At 41.2% G+C, this 19,540-nt stretch overlaps 2 protein-coding genes and 1 non-coding gene across 4 annotated transcripts; 2 read left to right on the forward strand and 1 right to left on the reverse strand.

Moving 5' to 3' along the window:
* The first annotated feature begins 45 nt into the window (after positions 1 to 45).
* On the forward strand, positions 46 to 13,418 carry cep295 (centrosomal protein 295). 2 transcript variants are annotated; one of them, XM_015951227.3, is made up of 29 exons: positions 46 to 370; positions 484 to 684; positions 901 to 1,025; positions 1,100 to 1,193; positions 4,091 to 4,207; positions 4,290 to 4,430; positions 4,822 to 5,005; positions 5,108 to 5,287; positions 5,412 to 5,648; positions 5,791 to 5,876; positions 6,030 to 6,233; positions 6,337 to 6,413; positions 6,503 to 7,205; positions 7,291 to 7,441; positions 7,529 to 7,711; positions 7,794 to 8,006; positions 8,085 to 8,182; positions 9,106 to 9,199; positions 9,332 to 9,538; positions 9,632 to 9,711; positions 10,592 to 11,006; positions 11,236 to 11,388; positions 11,527 to 11,957; positions 12,041 to 12,199; positions 12,282 to 12,342; positions 12,467 to 12,742; positions 12,950 to 13,046; positions 13,115 to 13,211; positions 13,286 to 13,418. In XM_015951227.3, exons 1-29 carry the CDS (start codon positions 272 to 274, stop codon positions 13,325 to 13,327), a joined length of 5,205 nt encoding a protein of 1,734 aa, XP_015806713.1. In that variant the 5' UTR covers positions 46 to 271; the 3' UTR covers positions 13,328 to 13,418. The 2 variants fall into 2 exon arrangements, with proteins under 2 accessions (XP_015806713.1, XP_015806714.1); XM_015951228.3 differs by having other exon boundaries at positions 4,094 to 4,207.
* On the forward strand, positions 8,336 to 8,371 carry LOC129163999 (small nucleolar RNA U2-19). Its single transcript, XR_008563800.1, has one exon. It is a non-coding gene; the product is annotated as a small nucleolar RNA U2-19 (small nucleolar RNA).
* Positions 13,203 to 18,223, reverse strand: ech1 (enoyl CoA hydratase 1, peroxisomal). Its single transcript, XM_015951231.3, has 10 exons — positions 17,954 to 18,223; positions 17,031 to 17,199; positions 15,451 to 15,539; positions 15,250 to 15,374; positions 15,124 to 15,172; positions 14,773 to 14,837; positions 14,552 to 14,622; positions 14,388 to 14,459; positions 13,964 to 14,114; positions 13,203 to 13,834 (listed from the first exon to the last, which is right to left on the reverse strand). Exons 1-10 carry the CDS (start codon positions 17,988 to 17,990, stop codon positions 13,730 to 13,732), a joined length of 933 nt encoding a protein of 310 aa, XP_015806717.1. The 5' UTR covers positions 17,991 to 18,223; the 3' UTR covers positions 13,203 to 13,729.
* Positions 18,224 to 19,540: the final 1,317 nt, after the last annotated feature.

The raw sequence follows: 19,540 nt of genomic DNA on the forward strand, positions 1-19,540 counted from the left end.
TGCAGTTCAACTTCAAACTACCGGATGTGACGTTAAGAACGGCCGTTTTTTTCCCCCACTTTAGTATTTTCCTCTCAACAAAAGTTTCTGGTTTAAAGTTCTCTTTTGTGCAAATTTTTTAACTTAGTTCTCCTTTAACGCTGTAAATGTCTCATCGGTTTGTGGTTGTACCAAAACCAAAGTGTGGTTGTACATTAATTAAGGGAAGCTAGCCAAAAATTAGCCCGTATTAGCCTCAAAAGCTTTAGAGAAATGTTCGTCTGTGAGAAAAATGAAGGGAAAAGTGTCGCGATTAAGACTGAGCCCCAACGAAGAGGCTCGGATAATTCGAGAGGAGCATGAAAGAAGGAGAAAACTACGAATACAACAGGTGATCATTGACATTAACACACATTTGTATTGTTCGCTTCAAATGTAATTGCTAATTTGGGCTCAAAATGCGTTTTATTGCCGCACAACAAAATATGTTGTTTTTCATCTCAGGTGCGGGAGCAGCAGAGGTACATCGCACAGCAGATCCGTCGTAAGGTTGAGCAAAGACGGCAACATGAGCTTCAACTGCTGGAGAAGGAACTGCGGGAGAACTGGGAGCGTGAACACGGGGAGAAACTCCAAACACTGGAGAGGTTATACCAGGAGAGTCTACAGCTGGTCGGCCAGAGCCACAGGAGCGCAAAAGAAAATGTAATATAATTTATCAGGAATAGTTTTCACAACTTGTAAGCGCAGTTTATGGCACTGATGGAGCATCACCTTAATGTAAACAAGACGCAGGATTTGATGTGTAGCCGTATAAATCATAAAATTATGGAAATTAAAATTTGTCTTAAATCTAAACTGCATTAAAATATCTAACTTGCATTAATCTCTTTTTGGCTAATTAAAAAAATCTTTATTAAGGAACCCGACCTTACAGCCATGGTTCAGAAAGAAGAGGAAAATCATGCCAAAGCAGAGGAGCGTTTTCGAGAAGCACTAAAGGAGCTCAAAACACAAAAGATCAAAGATCATGAGAGGCAAAGCCAGTAAGACGTGATAAAATAAGCTGTGTTCATGTTTGATTGACAAGTATGAACAAAACTGATTTATTGTTTTGTAGATCCATCGGTGCCAGGAAGAAGGCTCTACAGGTCGAAAAGGAAAGATCAGCGAAAGTGGCCAGCCTCCCTCCACCTGCTCCAAACCTCATTCAAGTAATCAAAAAAATTTCACCATACTTGATAACCAGCAATGTATGGTTGAATAAATAATTTAATATAGTAATCACTCCTCTCCAGAGCAACTGCTTACAAACAAAACACTGGGTGAGAAAGTCACCCCCTACCAGAGTCTTACTCCACTCCCGCTTCCACTATTTGAAAAATGCAACAAATGCTGTTGCCTAGCAGACCGAGAGGGCGGAGCCGCCAACAAATACACACACACAGGTTGTTTCTCAATATGCATACTTGTCCGAACTTGTGTACTCACGTCCTTGTAAAACTTCATCAACGATGGCCCAAGGACTGTTCCAATCCTAAGTATGCGCAACGGCAAGTAGAAGAAAGTATCATTTCTATAGCGCCTCTCAAGATAAAATCACGAGGCGCTTCACAAAAAATGTAAAAATATAAAAAAGCATTTAGAAAATGTTTAAAAATATATTTAATATGAGTCAAAATAGGCAATTGTGATAAAAAAAATGTTAAAGAGAGAAAGTGAACACGAAAGAGGGAAAGTTCGTTTAAAGTTCACAGATGTGTTCTTGCTCTGCCCATTGTATCGAGGATGCATCAATGCATCCTTCTGCGGACTTGGGACAGCAAAGTTTCTCACATTGCATTGCGGATTGCATTGCATTTTTTCCGGGACTGCGCTGCTCTGGGTGGCTGCATGTTGGAGTAGCTCTGTTGACTACATGTAAGTTTTGCCTTTTCTTGGGCATTTTTTCTTCTAGTTTCTCAAGAAAAACTATTTTTTGGACACTTTACTTTTCTGTTTCTGGTGCTGTGAAGCTTGGAGGATTTTTACTGCTATTTTTTAGCTTTTTTCTCACTTTTTGAGCATTTGTTATGATGCGTAACCATGGCAACAAGCTGGTTTACATTCGGGAGCGGCTGATTAACATTGGAAAGGCTGAAATAATACCTCAACTGAAGCCACAAGTCCCAAATGAGCTAAAACGCAAGAAGCGTGGATGCAGAGCGGGAGCAAAACGTAGACAGAGAAAGAGGAAATTCAAACCATCTCTTCCATCGAGCATTCTCTTCACAAGATTGTCTGACAACGGAAGAGTGTCTTCAGTCAGAGGCTTGTTCAGTTTGGCTGCAACACTGACCATTACTGGAGATCCTTCCTGCCAACAGCCATTGTAATATACAATAACTATTTGATGACTTATTATTGTTATTATTTTGAGCTACTACAGCAATCAATTTCCCTCTGGGATTAATAAAGTAATTTTGAATTTGAATTGAATTGAATTTGCATCGCAAACCATTAAACTCCGAATGTCAGAGGAGAAAGCTAATAACTGTAATGTTTAATATTAGAAATACAAATAAAATAATCTAAAGTTGACTGTTATTGTAAAAATCACGTGTAAGCTATAAATTTCGCTGTGTGTTTGGGTTTTACTCTTCACGATCCTTCGTAATGCTAATTAGCTAACCCAGTATCAAAATAAAAGCACCGTAGGTCTGTTGTGATGAGAAATACTTTTTATTCATTAAAGAGCACGAAATGCTAGTATTTTAATAGTTTTGATCAAGAGTGGGCCAAATATAATACAAATAATATGTTGTTTTTGTTATTTAAGGAACAAACTAGACTTTTATTTTTATGTCAGTTTTTTTTATTTTATTTTTTTTACTGTAGCAGGAAGCAGCGCTTGTTTCCAGGACACACCGGAGTATGGTTCTGTTCCAAATGCCGTCCTCGTCCTCCCGTACTCGTTAGAACAGACTTTCTGGTGTCCTTGCCAAGAACGTACTTGTCTAGTACACTAGCTTCCTTGAGGATTGAGAAACGGCCACAGGCTCACAATGACATTGTGACGTCATGATGTACCAGCTAGCGTTCTAGTATACCTCTTAGCCAATAGCGATGGCAGATCTAAATTCAAATGCAGTGCAGTTTTTACCTGACGACGGCACAACACTGACAGTTTAGTAGTTTAGGCAGAAAATTAAAATTTTAAGTAAGATGCACTGAAGTGCAATATTATTGACTACATGTGTCTACAGCATGATTAGACACTCTTTTGTATAGTTTATCAGCAACAAAAGTTGATTTGGGGGTGACTTGCTCTTTAAGGTTCTCAGCTAAAGCCGGGCGTACACTGTGCGACTTTTTCACTTTTTTGAGCCGATTTTCCAGTCGTGCGAGAAGCCACGACATCGGGGCGAGTTTTGCGCCGAGCGGTCGTGTAGTGTACAGGGGGTTACGAGAGGCGATTAACACCAGCTGCCGATCAGCAGTCGTGAGGTCGCAGGGACTTCTGGTGTGTTTAATATTTCGCTCGTCCCTCGTGAGGGTATCGCACTGTTGAAGCGGCGCTGCGAGCAGCTGCGAGCAGCTACGATCCAAAAAGTATCAGAACCGCTCACGGCGCATGCGCGCGCAATCCTGCATCAACGCCGGCCGGTCGCTCGCTATTTCCCTAATAACACACGCTGTTCGTTTTTGTTTCTACACGTTTTTTTACTCACAAAGATTGTCAAGAAAGCGTGTTTGTCGTGTTCATGTCAAATTAAACTGATCACAAAACACAGATTCACTTTCTTTATTTCGTTTTCCTCATCCAACCCCCATAAAACCCTGTGTGTCCTCCTGCAGCACTCCCGAAGGACAACAGGCAAGACAAAAAAGTCTGACGTGTTGAGTAAAAACTGCTATTTTTAGCACATTTTTAGGGCCGACGTGTTGCTACCAGACGTACAGTGTGAGCAGTCAGGTCGCATGCGAGAACTGGGTCGTACAGTGTGAGCACATGACTCGTGAGATCTGCTCTGCGAGGAAGTCGTACAGTTTGAGCTGAAGCTGAACGCTGCGAGTGAAAAAGTCGCACAGTGTACGCCCGGCTTAAGACGCCTGTCTCTTCTTGTTCAAGCAGAACATTGATCCCAAAAAGCCACGCACAGGAAGGAGATATGATCCAAGTTTCTTCGCTAACACATATTACCACATGATTGAGAGCGCCATAGAGACCGAGGCAGAAGCGATTCAGGTAAGATCTGTAATTTTTGTCCAGATGTCGTTTGTCAGGATCTTTCGTGCCAGATTTGTCTAATCAGGGGTTGGATGTGCAGATTAATGCCCATGAGGAAGCTCAGCTGGAGGAGAGGAGGCTGCAGGGCCTGCAGGAGGAGGAAACCAGGAGACGAGAGGAGCAGGTGGAAAAGGCTCGTCTCAGAGGGCGGCAGGCTCTGAGGAGGGAGCATCTTGTGCAGGTTACCTGACTTTAAAACGGAACTAAAGCAGGTTTCTACAGATTTGCCATAAGATTATGATCACTGTATTACTGATCAGGCTTTGTCTATTGAAGGTAGTTTATCATTCTCTCTGATTGTGGTATTTTGGTATAAATCTTGCATAAGGGAAGGGAAAAAAGTTAAATATTTATCTTTTAGGACATTATATTATATTTATTGTATTTACTGTTTAGGGAGACTGGATTTGTGTTTATATCCATTTTGAGACATTTTTAACTGCTAAATGTTCACAACCTCAACGTCCTCTTTCATCAGATAGCTAACATGTCTTTCCCAGATGATGAATGTTTAAGTAAAGTAGGTCCACTGCAGCTTTTTTGTTCCTGACTGGTTTCTTCCTGGTCTTCAGGCTCGTGAGCGTTTCCTGGTTGAGTTGGAGCACCTGCATCAGACTGATCTGCTGAGGAGGAGACAGCAGGTGTCACAGATGCAGCCGCAGATCTTTCAGCCTCTCTATAAGAGACAAGAGACGAGGGAGGACTTTCAGAGGGAGATGGAGTTTGCCTTCGAGGACATGTATACAGGAGAGAGACGTGAGGAGTTTGATGTGTTCTGCGTAGATGTGAAAATGACATCCATTCAACACAAGTTTACATGTCGAGTACTAATAGGGTCATGTGTGTGTGTCTTCTCAGGGGTTAAAGGTGACCTGGTGATCCAGCTGGTTCCTGAGCCTCTTCCAGCTCTTTCTGCCAGTAGCCATGATCAAGAGCTGGATGTTACTTTGGATGAAACCGCCGTGCCTGAAGCAGAAAGTGCGCAGAATGACTCAGAACAAGAAGTTGGAAGCAGTGAGAAGGAGACCTCTGCTGAAGGTGAAGAAAAGAATCACATTAAAAGTCTTAAATGGGACCTGTTTAAAAAAGGGAGGAAAGCTGTTGCACCTTTGGCTTTTCAAAGTAAAACTTGTAATCTCAATACCTTTTTTAACATTTCAAGTGGAGCCTTCAAAGCCGGCTCCTAGACGGGCTCTGAGGAAACTTCTGGATCGGATCAGGAGCCAGAGGGACGAGTGGATTAACAACGGCAGTCAGGACTCTGCAGCGGATTCACCAACAATCTTCACAGAGCAGATCCCAGACAGAGACACGACCATCGAATCAGGATCTTTACCCAGTGAGGAGAAAGACAAACAGACTCCCTTTGAGCTCCGCAAATCCACCATCCCCCCTCCAGGTCGAGCATTTGCTTTTGTAATATTATGTGTTCTAAAAGCATTTAGTGAATGGTGAAAGTAATTATGGGATGTGAGCTTTTAAATCATCCCCCTGAAACTGGAGATTGATGTTTCACATCCACGTGTGTTTGACTCCACCAGGCATGGAGCCAATAAACCAGCCAGACCATTTGCTCCCTGACCCTCTCGCCAGCAGCATCCAACAATTTGAAGAACAAAAGAAAAGAGTACATTTCTTTTTCGTTTTCTCCCTTCACATTCGTTTATTTATGAAGAATTTGGGGCCATGGTCCAACATGAGATTTTTTTGGGGGGGTGACTGAAGCAGGCAACAGCCGTGTGTTTCCTTTGTAATTTTATTATATTTATTTATTTCTCAGGAGGAAGAGCTTGAGAAGGAGAAGCAGCAGCAGCTGTTCCTGTTGCAGGAGCTGGAGGAGCAGAAAGCCAAACTAGAGCAGATGCTGCTGGAGGCTCAGCAGGAGAGGGAGCGTCTGAAGGCGGCTGTGACCCGGGAAGCAGCTCTTAATCAACCTGAAGCACCTGTCAGGAACCAGGAAGTCTCTCCTGGGTCAACCACTGAGGTAGGCCCAGATACACTCAGGATCAGGAGAACTGATAGTGTGGATCAGGTGTTTTGATTTAGGACATTTTGAACTGAATGTTGTTTTTTATTTGCATGTTGAGTCGGTTCCTCCTGCTGGTGAGGATGACCACACCAGAAGAATCAGAGAATATCAGCAACGGCTGTTGGAACAAAACAGGTGTGAAACGTACCTTCTCATTCCACCTCTTCACACAGACGTCGTCGAAACCGCAGAAACTGAATGATTTGAGTTTCATTATTTTTAAGAGTTCACCAGAGATCAGTGGAAGTGGCTCGTCAGCGTTTGGAAGAATACCAGCGAGCTCTACAAATTCGCCACAACATGAGCAGCAGATCTTTTCTCCCTGGTGTCATTCAGTCGCCTGTGCGTGGTTTTAACTGTTCAATTCCTGTTCACCTCCACCCTACGCCTGCAGGGCGTCCAAGCGCTCAGAATCAACCACAGATCTTTATGGACACTGCCACAACGTCTAGCTCACCTCCCTGTCCTGCTTCCAGTGGCTCCAAGTCGCTGTTGGAAGAATCTGCTTCAAACACCTTGAAGATGCAGGGGGCTGATGTCTGTGATCAGCTGGCTGACAGCATAATGAAGAGAGTAACAGAACATTTACCAGAGAGACTGAGACCTTCTCCTGTTTCTAAAGAGCAGCTGTCTACAGCACACGACTCAACCATCTCCCAGTCAACCTCTGATCCTAGCCCGAGCATCTCCAGTGGTGCTCCTCTTGATCCAGGTTTGCAGCCCGTGTCTCTGTTCTCCAGGGAGGACGGTATGGAGCAGCAGAAGCGAGAGCTGCAGGAGGCCCGGATACGGGTGGTGGAAAAGAGGGAGGCAGTGGTTCAGCAGCAGAAGCTGCAAGAAGAAGAGAGACAGAGAAAGATGGTAGAGATGGAGCAGATGAGGAGGCAAAAGGAGACGCTGCAGGCTTTGATTAAGACGAATGAACAGGTATGCAGAATTATTGCATTCAGATCTGATTGTTTTGGCTGTGATGGTTATCGTTCAACATCCTGGTGTATCTTCTCACCTACAGCATGTGTCAGACCTTCCCAGTGAAAGATTGGAGTCAGAGGAGATTGGTCAAAATCGGCTCCGGTTGCTTGCCTCCCTGCTGAGGACCATTGAGGAGTCAAATGGGGGGAGTTTATCACATTTGGAGGAACCTGAAGACATGGAGGACCCTGGTGAGAAATGAGATTTCAGAATTAGGGATAATCTCTAAATATCTTTAATAAAAGACAAAAGTTACTTAAATGTGTTTTTTATTGTAGTTCAGGTCGCCGTTCCTCTTGGACCTCCTCAGATTTCAGATTTCCCATCAAGACATTTTCATCCTCGAGCCCTCAAACCCCCCGTGACACGGATGAAAATGGGCTTCAAAGAAATTATGGAACCACATGAGCTCAGTGTCATTCAGGAGGCAGAGACTCCTGTCAACATCAGTCAAGTTGCAGGTCTGATGAGTCTCTAAAGATTGTCCTAAACTCAGGCCATGCAGAGACCATGTCCAACTGATGCTCTTTCTGTAATCTCCAGGCCCTGAAGATGTGAACATTAATTTGTGCATCGCAGATCCAAGTCTGCAGGACGAGTCAATATCATTCGTGTCATCTGACGGGACACCGTCTGTGTGCAGCAGCGGACAACGGGCAGCTGAGAGACGAGTCGCCTCCGAGACATCCAGCCATCTTGTCTGGAGAGAGCGACTCCTTTCAGGGGCAGGATCCCCTCCAAGAGCTCCGGACTTTGGTAAGTTAATGACAACAGAGTGAAAATGGCAAATAAATTATAGGAATGTAGTTGGGATAACACTTCCTGTTTTTGTAGTTTCCATCCTGAAAACAATGTCGCCACTTTCTTCTGATTCTGGAAGAGGAGCGGACTTTTCTGGTCTTGCAAACGCCAGCTACAGATCTCCTACCGAGGTACAAACGTGCTGTTTTTCCTGTCCAGTTGCAGTTAAAGCCACATATAAACAATATTTCACACACCAGTGATTGAGCCAGCAAGCAGATGAATTTTACTGCATATTTTATTTTTATCCACATTTAAGTCCCCTCTGAGGTTCACAAGCTGTGGATCAATGATGAAAACAGCCAAATCTGAGTCTGAGAGCTCAGCAGCCTGAGCCTCGGTCTGTGATTATGCTTGAGAAGCTTGTGTGTGTGTGTGTGTGCGTGTGTGTGTGTGCGTGTGTGTGTGTGTGTGTGTGTGTGTGTGTGTGTGTGTGTGTGTGTGTTTACGTGGACACATTTTGACTTTAACCTGTAATGTGTGGACATTTCTACATTGTGGGGACATTTTACTGGTCCAACAATAAGCACCCTAAAACTTGGTTTTAGAGGTATGGTGTGAATTCGCCTTTAGTTCAGGTTAGGGTTGGGAATAGAACCCTATTGGTCATGATTAGAGTATGGGTTAGGCATAGTGGGGTCACTAAAATGAATGGAAGTCAATAGAGGTCCACACAAACATATACATACGTGTGTGTGTGTGTGTGTGTCTTTGTCTGTATGTTTCTGTGTTCTTCTGAGCGATGATGTGAAACCTTTGAACCTGAGGTGTATTAAATAAAAATACATTCATGATGGTTTATACACTTGAACTGAGCTCAGTGAATCTGTTTGTAATAATAATGTTTTAATCTAAAAACAGATACTTTATTACAGATTAATGATGTCACTGAGATGATGTCATCTGATAGAAACAAATTAAATACAGAAGCTTCTGTTTCTTCTGTCGAGTACATTTACATGTGTGTGTGTGTGTGTGTGTGTGTGTGTGTGTGTGTGTGTGTGTGTGTGTGTGTGTGTGTGTGTGTGTGTGTGTGTGTGTGTGTGTGTGTCAGCCTCTTGGCAGTTCTCCACGGTCGGAGTGCCTCTCCACCACGATTTCCAGCGGCAGCTACGTCACCACAGACCCCGAGCGAAACGTTAACACCGGTGTGTGACCGCAAGAGCATAATCTCACCTTCAAACAGAATCTTGATGTTTAACAATAAACATTCTGCAGTTCCATGATGCAAGAATCACTCTCTAAAGGCTCACTGAATATTATTCTTTCTGTTTTAATAGATACAATTTTGTCCTCCAAGCAAAGAAGTGGAGCAGATTTAAGCAACGTCTCTTCTCCACCTTGTCCAACTCTGCGTACGGAGGAGAACTCTTCGGCAGGCTGTTCTCCTTTGTCTGCTGTGTTTAATGGCCACAGCATCCAGAGTATTATTGATAAATACACCAGGGAGCTCGATGTGTCCCTCAGTGCTGCAGGAACTGCAGCAGGTACGTATCCTACATGCTTCCTTTCCAGTCTAACTCTGTGAATGCCCCATTCATAGTTGACACAATTCTTTTGTTTGTTTATTTTTGTCCCAGGGAGGAGGACGGACGATGAAATTTCAACAAGTCATCTGTCTCTGCTGTCTCACTCTGCAGGAACTCAGAGGAGTGTCCTGGTCAGTTTCTCAGACTTTCATAAGCTAATCCTATAACATCTTTTAACATAAATACTTTAATGTACTATTAAAACCTCCTAAAGATGGCATTTGTGAATTATTTTGGGGTTTGTAATGTGGGAATTGGGTCAGTATTCACACAAGTGTGGAAGGCTGTTATAAAATCTAATGTCCTGATTTTATTTATTATTGTTAAGAAATGCAGGTAATGCATATAAATTTTAAGCAAAGTTAAGAGTTGGAATAATAATAATTATCTTATTCCAGATTACTAAATTTGTCAAAACAACAGTTTACCATTAAATCTAGCTATTATATATATATATATATATATATATATATATATATATATATATATTAATGGTAATTTTGATATTGATACCAAATTTTTCTCACATTTTGTTGCAAAATTTATTAGGGGTGTTTAATTGTGAAAATCCGGCGATATGATATATACTGCAATGCTAAAAGCTGGACGACTGTTGCAAATTTGAATTTAATTTGTTATCGCAAGATTTCCTTGCTGCCACCTAGCAGTTGGAGTTTGAATTAGACCTCACAAAAGGAATACAGTAAATGTTTGCATGTAAATTCTCAATAAAAACGGATACACTGCTTTTAAATATTGATTCGGTATCATAACACAAAACATTGCTATATTTTAGTGTATTGATATTTTCTTACATTCTTAAAAGCTTTAAAGGGAAAAGGGTGCAGTCCTACGGTGGATCAGATAGACTAGTTGAGTAATTCACCTTAAAAACTGGTTATAAATGATCATAATAGTGAAGTTAGGAGTCAGTGCTGCGGGTTGTAAGTTTTATTGGATGTGAAAACATTCCTAAACCTGAAGGACGCCTCGTTTGTGGTGTTTTTGCAGGAGCGCTTTTCAGCTGAAGGCTCGTTTCTGACTGAGGATCACACACAGGACTCTTTCCGACCTTTGATTGGCCATCTGACCGACCAATCATCCTGTCTGGCTGCTGATCAGAGGGAGTCTGCCCTGGAGCAGCTGGTCGGTCAGCCATCAGCTCACTCTTCAATAATCGGCCATCTGCCAGGAACTTCTGCCTCTCCCAGCTTTGATCGCGGTGGATGGGACTCCACTCTGAGTCGGATGATCGGCCGGCTTTCCAACCTTCCCAGTTCTCATTGGCTGAGTCCTGGGAATGATTTTACAGCTGGTCAGCTTACGGGTCAGATGTTGGCCGAGTCGTCATCATTGGAGGAGAGTCGTATGAGACCGCTGGCTGAGGAGCTGGATGAGTCCGCTGACCAGCACAGCAGAAACTCAGGTAGAAGAACTGTGAGGAAACTCAAATTTACATTTAATGGTCATCAAACTCAAATATTCTGATTTCACTTTTAGAGTTTGTAACATTTTCACATTTTTTTAAGTTTTTGTACTTCATTGTTTAGTTTAAAAGTCAAATATTTTATCAAAGAGCTCCTAAAATACTCTAAAATATCCCAAAGAGTCTCATTATGTTAAAAGTTTTATACAAACTCAGCTGCTGTTTGCAGAAGAACATCATGTGGCTGTCTGTGTTTCCACGGAAGAGGGTGTTCTGTCACCTGGAACGTCGCCATCCGAGGCCTCGTCTCACAGTACACCGTTCCCAGCTGTAAGTCAACATCTGCAGGACCCAACCAGTCCAGGGAACAGGGCTAAAGAAGGTGAGAAGGAAAAACAAATATTCAGCAAAAGATGCTTCTTGAATAAGTTAAATACGTAAATGTTAATGCTTAAATCATAAAAGTAACAAATGAAGTTTGAGGAGTTAATATAAATAACTTCCAACATCTGTTTCTCAGATTCATTTCACCCGCTGCCCGCTGAAATCACCCACAATGAAACGGCCGACTCCTCCATGACCTTTCATTTTCCTCAACACAATTTGTCGGATGTTCCTGAAGGACTTCCCAGCCAGCATAACGTTTCCACACCTTCTGTAGATGCTTTCTCGTCTCCTGAGCAGTTGCGTACTGAGGATCCGAACTGTTGTGCTGCTTCCTCTTCCTTTCACGGATCCTTCTCCCAGCTCGTTATCTCTGAGCACCCCCCTCAGGACTCTGTTGTCATTGTGTCACCAAATTTAAAGGCTAATGAGGAGCAAAATTCTTGCACCCTGTCAAATTTAACCATGTGTGATGACGCACCAGGCCCGGAGATGGCAGATTCAGTGGTGGTGATGTCAGGTGGAAATGAAAACTGGGGGGATTCTCCTGCTTCAGATGACAGATTGGTATTCTTTATTCTTTAGCTGATCAGAAATACGTCAAAATGTGATTTTGCTTTGCTAACTCACTTTCCATCTTGTTTTTTCAGACATCAGCCAGTGAGAGAGGGATCCTTGAGCAGTCAGAGATAACGTTGGTAAGTCTGACAGACACCACCGTACAGGACGAGGAGGTGACGGTCACCGAGGAGGAAGAGGACTTACCAGAGGAAACCAGGACGGATAACCAGGAAGGCCATGAGATGATGGTAATGTACCCCAGTGCTGACATTAATGTTCAGCATGTGTTTATTTTTAAATTGTACATCAATTTCTGATTTTGTCCACTAGGGGCTTGAATCTACATTGTCATGCAATGAAACTCCTGAGAAGAACTGTCAGACACTTCCTGGTACAATCACAGAAGCTGAAAACTAAAATATGCTTTTTTTTTTTTTACTTTTTTTTTCTAACATTTCTTTTTGCCTAAATATGTGGAGTAATAAAGTTAGACACTTTTCCTGTCTTGTCTTCAGTGACTGTCCTGGAGTTTCAGTGGGGTCCTGGTGAAGACTTGCAGAACGTTTTCCAGCAGAGGCGTGACGCTCTTCTTCTGAGATCCAACCGCAGGGTGGAGGAAATCAAAGCCAAAGGTGCTTGTGCCAAGAGCCAGCGCAAGAGGCAAGCTCCATTTAAAGGAAGTGAGTCGGCAAAAGCCAGTGGTGGTCTTCCTGTCACCTGTGTGGAAAAAGCTTCACCAGAGCCTCAACAAAAGACAGAAACCCGGGCGAAGACGCATGTTCAACCTCAAGGTACTGATTTTACACATAATGCATGTTTTATTGTTTCCTTTTGCCATGAAAAAAAATCACAAGACCCAGAGGTAGGGACCTTTTGGACACAAAACACGTTTTCCTTTACCATGCCTGTGCATCCTTTCCTTTTTTTTCTTTTTTTTTTTTGTGAATGTAAATTAATTTGCAGCTTTTGTTTTAACTTGCATGTGTTTTTCCCCTCAGTGAGAAACTTCAGACTCAAAAATGCAGATAAGGTGAAGATCTGCACACCTGAGCAAAGGAAACATAATCTTTCTGAGATGCACATAAGAACTCAGAGGTACCATTTGGATAATTTCACTTCCACTCCTTCCACTCAGGAGGATTCATCTAGACTTTTCTCTGCAGACTTTATGAGCAGCTGGAGGAGGTGAAGCAGCAGAAAACCAAGACCAGACAAGAGGATTATGCCAAAAACCGGATGAAGGCAAAGGAGTTCCACAAGGTAATATTTAATTTTATACCGAAAAATTCAGTCCTGTTAACATTTGTGCTGACGATGAATTTTTCTCTCCACAGAAAACGTTACAGAAGCTTCGTGCCCAGCAGACTCGACAGTGACATTAAGTCATCTTCGTCACATTATCTTAGTGTTTTAATTTAATTTATTTCACTTTAGTTTTTTTTAAATCAATAAACTATTGAAACAGTTTGCTGTGAAAATCCATTTTTGATTTGCAAAACATTAACAAATTCAATCAAATGGCTAAATTCAAGATGATAAAAATCAACAGAAAATAGGTGGGGTCCGTCCCCCCCGTCCCCCCCCCCCAAAAAAAACATTTGTTACGACGTGCGTAAAAATGGTATTTGTGCTTCCTGCTACTTTGCACAAACTGTTCACAATGGGAGACACACGTCTACATTCAGCTTTGGTGTTAGCAGCCCAGTAAAGACTGAAAACTACACAATTCATCTTCTCACACAAAGGCCACAGCGGACAGGTGGAACCTGCTGCTGCTCTCACAGTTTGGAGAAAACCACTGCTTTGGGACTCTTCTTCTCCATGGCAGCCTGAGCTGATTTCATCACATCTTCTGTCTGAAGCATGCTCATGTTCCATGTGGCCTGGAAAAGTGTCAACAGAGTCAACTTTAGCACAAGGAACTAACAGGAATAGCAATTTTCTGATAAAAATGAATGTAGCACCTACTACAAAAATCCTGGTAGCTCGATATTAATCTGATGTGCTCTTACCATATAGTTCAGTCCCTCGGCCACGCTGTGATCTCTGGAATAGAGCAGGTTTTTTTTGGTTCCCTGCACAGCCACAGGGCTGCGACAAGCGATCTGTCCCGCCATCTCAAGGGCTCCAGCCATCATCGCCTCTTTATCTGCAAACACGCGGCTGCAGGGGAGGAAAAAAGGTTTCTTTGCTGTAGTTTGAAAGTTTAAGGAGTTGAATTTGCCTCTAATCTTCAGTTGAAGTGATCAATTTCCCTAAAGGTCTTTCCATGGTTTTGTTGGACTTCTGCAGCTTTTTCTCATTTTAGATCTAGTCTACCCTAACTTAAACTGGGAGCCAACTTAATGACACAGTATTTTCTCTGACTTGACTAACAACCGCAGTCCATTTTAGCCCGTACGTGTGATCCTGCTGGTAATCAGGAATGTGTTTTACCTGACGAGTCCACTGCTCTTGGCTTCATCTGCAAACATCTTCCTGGCTGTAAGCGCCAACTCGTTCACCAGACTAAAAAAGCAAGAGATAATTACAATAAACATGGATTTCAACAGAAAATAACAAGAACCATAACCCCAGTTTGTTAAAATGTTAAGTTTCACCTTCGACTGCCTATGACTTTAGGAAGTCTCTGCAGAGTTCCAACGTCTGCTGCAAGTCCAATATCAACTTCCTGTCCAGTCAAAATACACAAACCCAGTGCTATGGAAACATCTCTACACATTTATATTAGTTTAAAAAATCATTAACTTTGGAAAGGAGTAATTCTTGCTGTCTTAATTTATTTTTTATTTCACCAAATGATAAAATCAGCTTAACACACCTTAACCTGAAACCAGGCATCCTGGGTGCAGAGACGAATGTCACAAGCCGTAATCAGGTCAACACCTGAAATAAAATAAACATTAATATTGAACTCATTGACTAATTTTCTTCTACTAAAATCAAATTCATGAAACTTACATTTCAATCATGCTAACTGTGCGTTTTCTATCTTAAAATTAGTGACTCAAAAAGAAACAAAACAGTGGTTCAGTGTTTAAATCTGTTTATGCAACAGGTGAATCCTATAGGAAGCACAAATCATGGCTTCAGCAAGTTCGTCTCAGTTTTAGTATTTTATCTAAAGATACTTCTTGGTGAACGTCACTTGAGAATTTCTTTTGTGCCCTACCTCCTCCAATACAGGCGCCGTGAACAGCCACCACAACAGGCTTTGGACACTACAAGCAGATAAGAATAACTTCATTAACATTCCTGCGTCATTATTTGTCCAATGCATGTGATGAGGAGCTCTGACCTTCTCTATGACGGAGAACGTTTCTTGATATTTGGTGATGGTTTTTCTGAGGTTCCAGGAGATTCTTGCCACGTCGTCGCCTTTCGGCTGGAGGATATCATTGGCCATGTCCATCAGGTCAAGACCTGGACATCAACAGAGCATACGGAATAAGCGCAGCTCCGCTGATGAAACTGGCATTAGTTGTGACCCGAAACACACCAGCTGTGAACATCCTTCCTGCTCCTGACATGACCACCACCCTGCAGTCTTGGTCGTCTGCAATCTCATTAAAACAGTCCACCATCTCACTAAAAAATAAAAACACAAACACTATGTCAGGGCTGCTTCAACTATGGATGCGTTTGCAGCTAAGTTTCCGTTAAACTGGATTATTATTAATGTAAGTGATTAAATTTTATTTGTGTGGCACTCCTCACAGACAAAATCACAAAGTCATTAAATCATAGTCATCATAATGATGTGTGATGTGATTTTAATAAAATTATCCAAATAAAAGATTAAATTTAGATGCTTAAACCAAATATTAATGACCTCAAAGCAGAAATCCAGAGCTTTACCCTTTTCAGGAATTCTGTATGATTTTTTTTTTAGTAATCCGTAAAAGGGATAGGCTTCCCCTGTTCTGTAATATAATGTAAATGGAAAATGGCCTGTATTTGACATAGCGCCTTCTAGAGTCCTGGGACCCCCCAAGGAGCTTTACAACACAGTCAATCACCCATTCACACACACATTCACACGCTGGTGGGGATGAGCTACAATGTAGCCACAGCTGCCCTGGGGCGCACTGACAGAGGCGAGGCTGCCGTGCACTGGCGCCACCGGTCCCTCTGACCACCACCAGCAGGCAAGGTGGGTTAAGTGTCTTGCCCAAGGACACGACAGCGACAAACTGAGCGGGGCTCGAACCTGCAACCTTCCGATTATGGGGCGAGCACTTAACTCCTGTGCCATCATCGCCCCTAATGACGATAGGCAATAGTCGAGGTTATTTATCACTTGTAAGTCGCTTTGGACAAAAGCGTCTGCTAGATACATAAACATTTTGTTTTTTGCTAAGCCCACCTGCCCTATAGGCTCCCATACAATTTGAAATGAACTAGCCAATAGCGTTCGACATCTGCTTACGTACAAATGTCAATCACAGAGTGCGTGAACACCTGACGAATCATAGAGCGCAGCTACAACTGCCTTTTGAGGGACTAAAAATACAGAACAGATTGCCTACTTCTACTCAGCGAGTGAATGTGTGTGTGTGTGTGTGTGGGTGAATGACCGGATGTGTTGTAAAGCACCTTGAGGGGTTATACGACCCTAGAAGGCGCTATATAAATCCAAACCATTTACTCGAAGATAGACAAAAGTAAAGAAAAGCCCATGGACTAAACGATCGAGTCGTTTCAACTGTATCATGGAAGCAGGGGGAGGGGCTTGAAGTTGCAATACAATTCTGCCTGTAGATGGTGCCCTCTGAGAAAAATGGATTTCTGATTTATGATAGCATTTTAACTACTCTGCACTGCCTCCTTACTGTATTGTATACAAGCTCTAAAGCTATTATTTCTATATGTAATATTTTAGAAATAAATCTATAATATGTGTGTCCTTATGCATATGTGTGTCTAGATAAAATACATCTTAAAAGTTTTAAGAAAATGTGTGTTTCCTCAAGAAAATTGGCATAAAAACTATTACATGACTTCACTTGAAGAAAAGGTACCCCAATGTCACGGAAAAAAACACACATTTTGTATATTTATTGCTATAAAAATGCTCACCTCCAGAAAGCTTTGTTCATGGCGTTTCTCTTCTCAGGTCGGTGAAGTTCGACATGTGTGAGGGACTCTACTGGGCGACTGATGGCCAGGGTCGTGTATGGAGATGTGGGTCCATCTGAAGATGACATGTTCCTGACCAAAGCCTGAGCAGGCAGCCACAACCTACTGTCTGAAAAGGAATTAAACACGCTTGTGTTTATCTACATTAGGTCACTGATGTATACTAGCTAACCTGCTTTAGGGTGGGCTGTAATGCAAAAAACAGGATCAGGTGACTTGTCACCAAATGCTGCAGAACTGTTGTGTAAAGGGCCTGATAGCATTAAGATGCTTATTATTATGAAAAAATATCCAAAGTTTAATTATATATAAATACATATAGTTTGCAATATTTTGCAGCACCTCACTTGGTCATACATGAATATTACAGCTATGATCAAAACGACTGTTTAATTTCCTTTTCCATCAAAGTAAATCTGAATAATAATAATAAAACACCAATTTCTGTTAATTCCATGTACATTTTTTTATTTAAAGCATTTTAAAGGAATTTCAATCACCTTACAGCTGTAACCCTGCAAAAAGAGACTTAATTGTGAAATAAAAGTCTATATTGTAGACATGCTGTGACATTTGTTAACGCAATGCAAATCAGTAAAAAGGTTAGATACTCAGTATATTTATGCTACAACCTCAGTTATAACAAAAGTATATAAAAATACGTTAGAATGCGTGTCGATTAAGCAGCTACCTTTCACCTACAAACCTCTCCAGGCTTTGTTCATCTCGGTCAATTTGAGGGTTAAATACAAAGTAGAGCTAGTACTAATGACTAACATCCAAACAAACGTGCACATCATGTGACAAAAGAAAACATCTGAACTAAAACAGAAACACAGAAAAAAGGTTAATCCGTTACTTACATCTGGGGAGAGTTGACCTGATACTGACTGACAACATCGCCCTTTGAACGCTGCAGTCGGGAAGCTTTGGTGAACGGTTAAACCAAAGCAAACTGGCAAAAGACTAACGACGTCTAGCTAACCCTAACTAGTAACCAACAAGTTGGCTGGCTTGCCAAAACTCTTCACTGCTTCATTGGTTAGCTTCCAAATGACAGAAAGACTGCTTGACCGCTTTAACCTAAATCTACATGAAATAAGAGGAATGTTTAAAGCAAAAACTGGCCATAAATGTTAACATTTCGCTCTCCTGATTAGCTTAGCCTCTCTAAATTGGTTCTACGGTAGCCGAGTTGGCGCAAACGCTCCAGAAACGCTCTCTTTCGTCACTGTGACGTATAGAAAAACTGGACGAATCCTATGCCATATATCCATTTTACTTATTATTATTAATAAAAGACAATGACAATAATAATAAAATGTACTCTGTTGTTATTAGTTTTACAGTAGCCTAGGTTTGTAATTACATATAATGTCCATTACAATAATGTGCTTAAAAACTGTACTATAAACAAAAAAAGTTAATCATTCTAAGGTTTTAATTTCCTCCTTTTTTTTTTTTTTTACCTCTTTTTACTTTCCAGTTTGAATTTATTTTTAGTCAAAGTGCATTATCTTCTGGGGCACAATCTGATATTTTCATTTGTTAATTTGACAGCAGTTTTTATTGTTTTTTTGTTTCACAACTTTTTAAAAGTGGCTGCTTGAGGGCTTCCAGTTATAAATGTCTGATCATTTCATATACAAACACTGAATGTGGACATTCTTGGTTTTTAAAAGAATGTACGCAAATGGGCAGAGATTTTTGCTTGGTGCCCACAACAGAGATCAGAAAAGTGCAAAGCCATGAACATATCTTCTGCTGAAAGTAATTAAGCGCAGATTGCAGAAACTAATAAATAGAAATTTACTCTTTAAATTAAGCTTTCAATAAATGAGTAACATTAAATTTAGTATAAATTAGGTGTGAAAACTCAACAGGAAATAAACTACATTAATTATAATGTGCTCAAATCTGTCCCAAACAAAGTCCAATAATATTTCGGATCAATTTTTTAAACATAAACAATATAATGGGTTGGCTCACATACAGTTTAATTTAAACTGAATTTAGTTCAATTTAATCTTTAAAATGAGCTTTTAATCTATAGTTTGATTTATTCAACAGACCAAACAATAGCTTTAAATTCAATATTCTTTGAGAGATTTGTGATTTTTTTAAAGATATTTCTAACATATAAATGTTAAATAAAAATGACTTTTTCATGTACAACATATTTCCATCATGAGGTCTCAGTAGCTGTTCCAGAGTGTTATTTTTTCTCATCTGTGGTTATTGACCTGTAAATGAGTATATTTTTATTTTAAAAATAAATTAGTAACATGAGATAAAACATTAAATGACAGAAAATCCTCAAAATGACTATCTAGTAAAAATCCACCTCCAATCCTTGGAATTTGTTTGGTTATTAACCAGATGTGGAACATGTTCCCTCAAAAACAAAAGTTAGAGTAATTAGATGAATAAAACACACTGGATATTAAGAA

The sequence above is a fragment of the Nothobranchius furzeri genome, chromosome 13 (genome assembly GCF_043380555.1).
Source record: "Nothobranchius furzeri strain GRZ-AD chromosome 13, NfurGRZ-RIMD1, whole genome shotgun sequence".
Lineage (NCBI taxonomy): Eukaryota > Metazoa > Chordata > Actinopteri > Cyprinodontiformes > Nothobranchiidae > Nothobranchius > Nothobranchius furzeri.

Coding starts and splice junctions, on each gene's coding strand:
- cep295 (XM_015951227.3), top strand. CDS start 272: ATGAAGGGAAAAGTGTCGCGATTAAGACTGAGCCCCAACGAAGAGGCT. Junction 685..900: donor ACAGGAGCGCAAAAGAAAAT/GTAATATAATTT, acceptor ATCTTTATTAAG/GAACCCGACCTTACAGCCAT. Junction 6,414..6,502: donor CGGCTGTTGGAACAAAACAG/GTGTGAAACGTA, acceptor ATTATTTTTAAG/AGTTCACCAGAGATCAGTGG.
- ech1 (XM_015951231.3), bottom strand. CDS start 17,990: ATGTTGTCAGTCAGTATCAGGTCAACTCTCCCCAGAT. Junction 15,173..15,249: donor CGTTCTCCGTCATAGAGAAG/GTCAGAGCTCCT, acceptor ATCTGCTTGTAG/TGTCCAAAGCCTGTTGTGGT. Junction 14,838..15,123: donor CGGCGCCTGTATTGGAGGAG/GTAGGGCACAAA, acceptor ATTTTATTTCAG/GTGTTGACCTGATTACGGCT.